The sequence below is a fragment of the Ranitomeya imitator genome, chromosome 3 (assembly GCF_032444005.1).
Source record: "Ranitomeya imitator isolate aRanImi1 chromosome 3, aRanImi1.pri, whole genome shotgun sequence".
NCBI classification, from domain to species: Eukaryota; Metazoa; Chordata; class Amphibia; order Anura; family Dendrobatidae; genus Ranitomeya; species Ranitomeya imitator.
This window is the reverse complement of record NC_091284.1, coordinates 244,301,004-244,308,908: the sequence shown is the minus strand read 5'-3', so window position 1 is coordinate 244,308,908 and position 7,905 is coordinate 244,301,004. Positions and strand designations below refer to the sequence as shown.

At 42.9% G+C, this 7,905-nt stretch overlaps 1 protein-coding gene across 4 annotated transcripts in view; it reads right to left on the bottom strand.

The window, feature by feature from the left end:
• Window positions 1-527: 527 nt before the first annotated feature.
• LOC138669647 (probable myosin light chain kinase DDB_G0271550) overlaps window positions 528-7,905 on the bottom strand; it is a 223,709-nt gene continuing 216,331 nt past the window's right edge. For all 4 annotated transcript variants that reach the window (XM_069756302.1, XM_069756304.1, XM_069756301.1 and 1 more), the window contains 2 exons: window positions 3,111-3,237; window positions 528-1,534 (listed from right to left, as the gene is read on the bottom strand). In XM_069756302.1, the coding sequence (XP_069612403.1) occupies window positions 3,147-3,237 (91 nt within the window). In that variant the 3' untranslated portion in view covers window positions 528-1,534; window positions 3,111-3,146. The remainder of the gene's footprint in view (window positions 1,535-3,110; window positions 3,238-7,905) is intronic.

The window sequence follows — 7,905 nt, the reverse complement described above, 5'->3', positions numbered from 1 at the left end:
TCTATTATAAAACAAATGAAAAAGGTGTTATAAACCACGTGTAAAATAAATACACGACTAGGCTATAATTATAAACATGTGTTATTCCACAAAATACGGGAATAATATCAAAACTACAACAAATTAAACTATATTAAACTATATCAAAAGGGGAAATCAAACAAGGAGGGACAGCTGGATACCAGCCGTCAGACAAGGGGAGGGGAGGGGTCCAGCCGTCAAACAAGGGGAGGGGAGGGGTTACACACTTTGATACACTTTGATAGGGGCGGGGCACCTGTCAGATTGAGTTTGACGAAACCTGGCTATTATACACTACTAACCTTCACTATTCTCAGAAGATGGAGAATCAATGCGTCAGGTATGAGATGTGCAGTGAATGAGGCTGATAATCGTCTCCTGGAAAATCAATGCTGATAAGAATTGTTAAGGATAAGCTCATCTCGGCATGAACCTTTAGGCCAAGGTGTAGGACAAACAGACAAGTGCTAACCGACTCCACAGACCATAAATAATTCACAGCCACATAAAAAAGTCATATTTATTTCTGAATTACAGAAGCAGAACCATTTCACTGCATTTATATTTACAAAGGCATACTTGTCAATTTTTAGTAAAATTACTGCATTAAAAAGCTATAGAGTTTTGCGTCTCAAATAATAAAACAAAAGTTGTTCTTATGGTCTTCATGATTCCAAGCCTGAGCAATAACACTATAATAAAGTGGCTTAGCTCTTGGCACATGGTGATGCCAAGCTGTCAATACTCAATATACATAACATCAATATAATTACTGCGAGAGTAAAAAAAACAACCCAAGTCTATAGAATGGAAGTAACGTGTCTTGTGATGCATTGGGAATATATTTGCTGGTGTATTTTTTCTCTTGTATATTGTCAGTAGCTCAACATTTCACAACTGTTTGTAAAATGAATGGCCCAATAATTCAACATATCAATTCCTCATCTATTCATGAAATGATTACATTATGTTTCTCTGATAGAGTGATACTCTATGTATTGTGTGCTCCTACTGACAGTCATGCATGAAACAATTGGGCTTTAGTCTTACCATATTCCTACCATAACTCCGTGGTCATGCGTCCACAAGTGTAACATCAAGCACAATGGAAAGCTATGAAAGTCTCCCAATGGTCTCTGTAACTCGCCAACACACAAATTAAAAATGATATAAAGCTACACCTACACGCACGTCATGTACAAGGCATGTTAGCTTTACAATTGTACATATGTTGCCCAAGGAAAAAGTCTTGATTGTACACGTAATGACAGTCCTCCTTGTAATGTCCATGGTTACTTGTAGATGGTTTTCAAGCCTAGCCACGGCCATAATGCAGAGGTAATTGTATCCCCTGGCTGAGCGATCAGCCCCTGCTTAACAAATACCACTCCTGTGTACCCCGGAAAATGCCTTTGTTATCCAAGCCATGTTCTCGAAGAGGAAATGTAAGAGAGCTTCCCCTTGAAGTGTGATCAATGTTTGGCTTCAGTACACATATTACTGTGTAGCCCTTCTGCAGAAAAGAAAAATGTAAAAGGCATGATTGATGGAAATGTCAAAGACCAAAATGTAAAAATATCAGAAAATCAACGTTAGGTAAGAAGTTTCATTTGCTTATGGAAACATTGGCCTTTGTGCTATATAGCGAGGTTTGGTGGCTTATAAACTCAGGCCATGCTGTCATTTAGTCAACATACCAATTTCTGAGAAGGTTATTAGTCTACTGTTAAGTGACCCTTATAACAAAAGGATTGTTCAAAGTGAATAATCCCTTTAATTCTAGATCTACTGTAGAATATATGTCACTCCATTCAAGGAAAATGCGGTGCTCGAGTCCAGTCCATAGATATAGATAAAAGAGACTCGGCACTCAAAACGGCAGTGAGTGAACAGAAAGTTTTAATGGAAATCCAAAACAAAACTACTTTTCGGTCCCTAAATCCGGCCCGTCATTACATTGCGACTGAGGTGCGCTGCTACCCTGCAAAAATCCACTCACACTACGGCAATCAACTTCTGATGAAGGTCCGGATTTAGGGACTGAAACGTTAATTATTTTGTTTTGGATTGCCATTAAAGCTTTCTGTTCCCTTACTGCCATGTTGAATGCCGAATCTTTTTCACTTTAAGACTTGATCTGCCCACCTATAAAATTGCTTTTAGATATGTAAAATATCACTACAATTATTATAATCTGCATGAGTTTATCTGGACCAATATTGTAACTACAAGTGTGGCAAAACAATAGACTGAAAATCCTTAGCAGACCAGCTATTGCAAAAAATGGTACTTTCTAAACCGCCACAGAATATATTTACCCACACCCCTATCCACACCCATTTATCCTTTCTTTCTCCCCTGGCAGGAGGAGTTGTCAGAGGGGACATTCAGCAGACGCCTGGACTGCAGGGCGTAGACCCAAATCCTGGACAGTTCTGAAATATCCGAGACGGTTGGGACTTATGGATTTATAGATTTTTTTTGTTCATTCATTCATAGTTATAGCAGCCATAACTTTCTCATTTTATGTAGTTTCACTATATGAGGTTTTGCGTTTTAAGGCCGTTTTCACACTTAGCATTAAATGCTGCATTTTTTTCTCAAACTATGTAATAGCTATCTTCTCTGGTTATTGCATTTTTTGCTGCATTTTTTATGCATTTTCTCCCTTATTAGACGTGTTTTTGGTGTAGATTTGAAGCAGTGTTTTTAATGTGTTTTTATAGTATAGAAAATCTTTGATTCTGCTCTTAAAAAGCAACTGCTTATTTTTACATGTTTTATCCAAATTCCTTTTTTTCAGGCTCCCAATAGATGCCTATAGAGACAAAAAACACCAAAACTGCTAAGTTCAACAGTGTCTCTAGACGAAATGGCGTCCACTTTGCTTGGACAGTTAAACGCAGCGGAAAATGATGCAGCATTTTTGCTGACCAGTGTAGTAATAATGAATCCAGCAATTCTCACGAGAAAGCACTGCCCAAATCTTTACTTAACTTACAAAAACGCAGCGGGTCAGAAATGTCATCCATGTATGTGAGATGATACATTTCTAATAACCCTTGACATTGCACACAATAAATACTCACAATGAAATGCTGTGAGTCCGTGCATTGATGCATTGATCACATAATTGAGCAGACCCCCGTTTGTCCACTGCCGCAGTGTGTGTAGTTTGTGGATTTCCCCGATCCTGTGACACCATTCATAAAAGTCCTGCAATGAGAATAGAAAGGAGTTGACGTACTGCATAGTAAAGTTGGTCATACATGGAGCAAAGTAGAAGTAAAGTTATGGATGGATGTTTGTCTTCGTATATTTTCTTTTACTCGCTTGTGGCAGTAAAATGTAGCCTAATCCATCCCTTATAACAGCAGGCTATGGATAAAATCTACAGCACCAGATGTATTATCCAAAAATATAGAAATTGTTCATTCCTACCTATAGTATTAAATGAATATGCAATATGCAAATTGCAATACAAACACACACATACACCTGCAAAAGCACTCTGCAAAATATTATAAAATATTATATACATGAATTCTACTATTTCTTCACACATAAAAAATGCGAGTTTATGGCGGAGTTTTTGATCAAAGTGTCCGAGCTTATCGGCCAATGAAAACATTACCTTTCCATTAGCAGATGGGCTCATATGATCTGATCAAACTGTGCACAAAGTTCCTCACATTTTTACATGTGGAACAATAGTGTAATTCATGCAAAAACCGTGTTGAAGAGGCTGTTGTATAGTGTTATATATATATATATCAATGTCCTATAACAGCAGATCTCAGATATAATCTGGATCACTCAAAACTCCATGAAGAGCAGTCTTTTGTTACGTCTGTCCATGTTGGGAGGAGTTAAGTGACTTTAGGAACTGAGTTCCTGTTTGGCAGTTAGTTGTTGGAAAGAACTGAAAAGAAAAGCAACTGTTGATGGCAACCAGCATTGGTTTAGGGTGTTGTGTGTGGAGAAGAGAGGAGACGATACTCAGGTGGCAAGTTCTGACGTAACCAAGTCTCAAGTGGTAGAAGTAGTCCTAAATAGCAGGCAAGTGGAGTGCCTACAGGAAGCACTATCTATACTAGATAAGAAGGTCAAAAGTCATAGTGGGGGTCATAGTGAAAACTGGCCAGGCTGGGACACATTTTCTCTTAAGGAGTTGTAACAAGTTTGAGTAGGCACAAAGATACAGTGGCACACCAACATGCGGGTGGCCCATATGTACCGGAAGTTGAGAAAAGTTATGAGGGGCCATAGTGATACACCTGTACCCATGCAGCCCTCACAAGGGACAATGGTGCCCTCATAGTATCCTTTCAGTGTATTCAGCCATATCAGAAATGTGCCACCACATGTACAGGCTAACTTTTTGATGATATTCTAACTTTGTGAGAAGCACCTGGATCTATCAAGCTTATACCTCACACCTGGGCAGTAGGTGTATTATTTAACTGCCACGCCTGCTACTGCATTTATATATGTTTTACCAGTTAATTTAGTAAAGAAAAGTGAATTGTTTTACTCTTGTTTCTCACATTCATCTGTGTCTTGTCAGGTCCTGGCCAGCCATGTCAAGCAGTAGTATGCGGCCTGCAGTTACGTTTACAAGTGGTATCAACACAGACACCCAGACACAAAATCCTCAGCTAGAGTTTCCCCGAGCATTACAGATGTGTACTGGAACACCTCCTATCCCCTTTAATAGCCATGTGTAGATGCAGACTGGAATATCTCCTGTATCCTATAACGTCAGCCTGTGGATATAGATAGGAATTAGGAACATCTCCTATCCCTTATAAGAGCAGTCTGTAGGTATAATCTTGACCGCGTATCGCCAAAACAGGGTCTTTCCCGTACTCAATCTTCCTGACCCCCACCCCATCCCCAGGGGGCCATTCTCCCCTTCTCCTGTAAATTTAAATTAAACACCAACACGTAAATTTCTTTGGATAATTTTGGCCACAGCGGCCATTTTATTAAACAAACAATAACATAAATAACAACATATATACCATATGTAAAAAACCTGGAGGGGAGGGTTCTTGGGGGTAAGAAATCTGGCTCAAAAATAGGCATAAAGCCACCACCAACTTTAAAACCAAACACTTCTTTACCCTCAGCCGTGACCACCAGCTCAAGGGCACCATGTAACCCATTTCGGGCAAACCAAAACCCCAAAGCTCCCGAGGTAAATTCCCCGTCCAGAGCCCGTAAACAAAAGCCAGATCAACCCCGTAAAAACGTCATCACCACCTCCAAGAACCCCACCCCCCGCCAAAACTGCCACTGTGACAATGATAACGAAAACTCCCCTCTGGCAATAACTGATTAAAAAACCGAGATGAGAAAAAACCCAACTCCCCGGCTACCCCTCCATCAAACTGTTCACTTAAACTAATCCACAATAAAGGGAGGGAGGGTGGGCTTCTCTCCTGATGATTCACCTCACAAGTGATCCTTCCCGCACTTCTCCAGCCCCTGCCTCCTTTCCCCACTAGGTCCACCCCTTATTCAAAAATTTCCACCAATCACCTATAAGATCCCTTTTTTTATTCAAAACTCTAAAACTCCCTTCTTGGCAACGCAGTCATGTGGGGGCTTTCATCCAGCTGCGCCCATTACAGCCCCCCTTCTTGACCGCGTATCGCCAAAACAGGGTCTTTCCCGTACTCAATCTTCCTGACCCCCACCCCATCCCCAGGGGGCCATTCTCCCCTTCTCCTGTAAATTTAAATTAAACACCAACACGTAAATTTCTTTGGATAATTTTGGCCACAGCGGCCATTTTATTAAACAAACAATAACATAAATAACAACATATATACCATATGTAAAAAACCTGGAGGGGAGGGTTCTTGGGGGTAAGAAATCTGGCTCAAAAATAGGCATAAAGCCACCACCAACTTTAAAACCAAACACTTCTTTACCCTCAGCCGTGACCACCAGCTCAAGGGCACCATGTAACCCATTTCGGGCAAACCAAAACCCCAAAGCTCCCGAGGTAAATTCCCCGTCCAGAGCCCGTAAACAAAAGCCAGATCAACCCCGTAAAAACGTCATCACCACCTCCAAGAACCCCACCCCCCGCCACACACGAACAGCCCTGACCACCTCAGGCTCGTGAGTGCCCCACCGCCACCAAAGCTCTCTCGACTCCTTCCTGTAGCCCGAGTGCCCATAAATCCATACCAACATCATTAAGATGCACTCCATCATCCCTCCAATAATTGCCAATCCCATCCTCCAGCTCCAAATGTCTAACGGCAATACCCCCGTTCCGAGACACAAATCCTGCCACCGCCCTATTCAGCTTCACCCGGGCTCTATTGATCCCTCTATGGGACCGTACATCACGCCACTTCCGCCTTGGTACAATGTCCGACCACACCGTCACAACACCCGGGAAAGATACCCACAACCGTAAAAAATCAAAACGAATGTCTCTGATCAACTCCCTCACTGGCCTAACTCCCAAATCATTTCCTCCAAGGTGAACCACCAAAATGTCCGGGGGTCGATCCAATCTAGCGGCGTTGGCAACTGCCGGCAACAAACTCCGCCATAACATACCCCGGAATCCCAACCATCTAATAACCACCGAATCCCTTACAAAGCCTAATTGCCTACCATTTCGCCTGACATCCGCACGAAGCGCACCCCAATGAACAAATGAATGTCCGATAATCCATGCCAGGAGGGAGGTTCGACCTGAAAAAACACAACAATGATTAACACCATAACAAGGCTCTCTCCCCCACAGACCTAATTCCTAATATAAGACAGATATCGATCCGAACTCCATCTGCCTATTCTTTTGATAACATCAACGCCTAGGCCCAGACCATCCGCCTCGGACGCAGCACCAATTCGAAATGAATGCGACCCGAAATTCTTCGGGTCAACACCCAACGATCCCAAACCCCTCTTCAACAGCGCCGTAAATTGGTAGCGCGACAAAAATTCCCCGTTCTGATGTCGTAACAAAGGGCCTGCCCTCAGTGCCGACAGACGCCAATAAGATTCCAAACAGTGCTGCGGGCACATCCCGCTACCGTCAACTCTCCCCAGCACCACTCGCCTACCCCTACCAAGCTGATCAGTCTTAGAACGCCTGATCCAAAATACAATACCTCCTGCCCAAAAGTCAACATCTTCCGCTAACAGACCACCCACCTTATTTTTATTTGGGGACACCAGCTCCCCCAGGCGCAAAGCGCCAAAGAACGCTAAAGAGAAGGCTAACCTAAACAATACAACCTCAAACTGCGAACTACAAATACCGCCCAAAGCCTCCCCAAGCCGTTCCAGCATACCAAAAGAAATCGGCCTACGCTTATCAAAAGACACATTGCCCTTCCGAAAACCCTTCAAAGCCTGCCTTATCAAAAAATCTTTTGTCAGATCAGCTGAACCTTGCAACCGAAAACCAAAGGCCAGACCCGCAACAACTTTGTTTAACCTCGAAACGGACCATCCCCATTCGGCCGCCTTACCCATCAAAGCCAGCAGAGCCATAATCTTATCGCCGTCGGATTCCACTGGGCCGCATTGGACCAACCAACCTTCCCACATCTCCCACGCCGCTGCATAATCCGACCATGTCCTGCTCGACAGTGAGGCCTGTATCAAGCGACCTCCCCTTCCGCAACAATCTGCCACAGATGCGAAGGACATCCCGCTCCTGTAGGTTCCGAATCTGGCGCCAGTTCCCGGAATCGGTCCCACTGAAAACGAGATAAAGCATCAGCTATATTGTTTTGGACACCTGGTACATGCACCGCCGAAATCCACGAATTCAATTCCAAACACCTCAACACCAATTCCCTAACCAACCTAATCACGGGGGGAGAAGAGGAAGATAAACTGTTGATA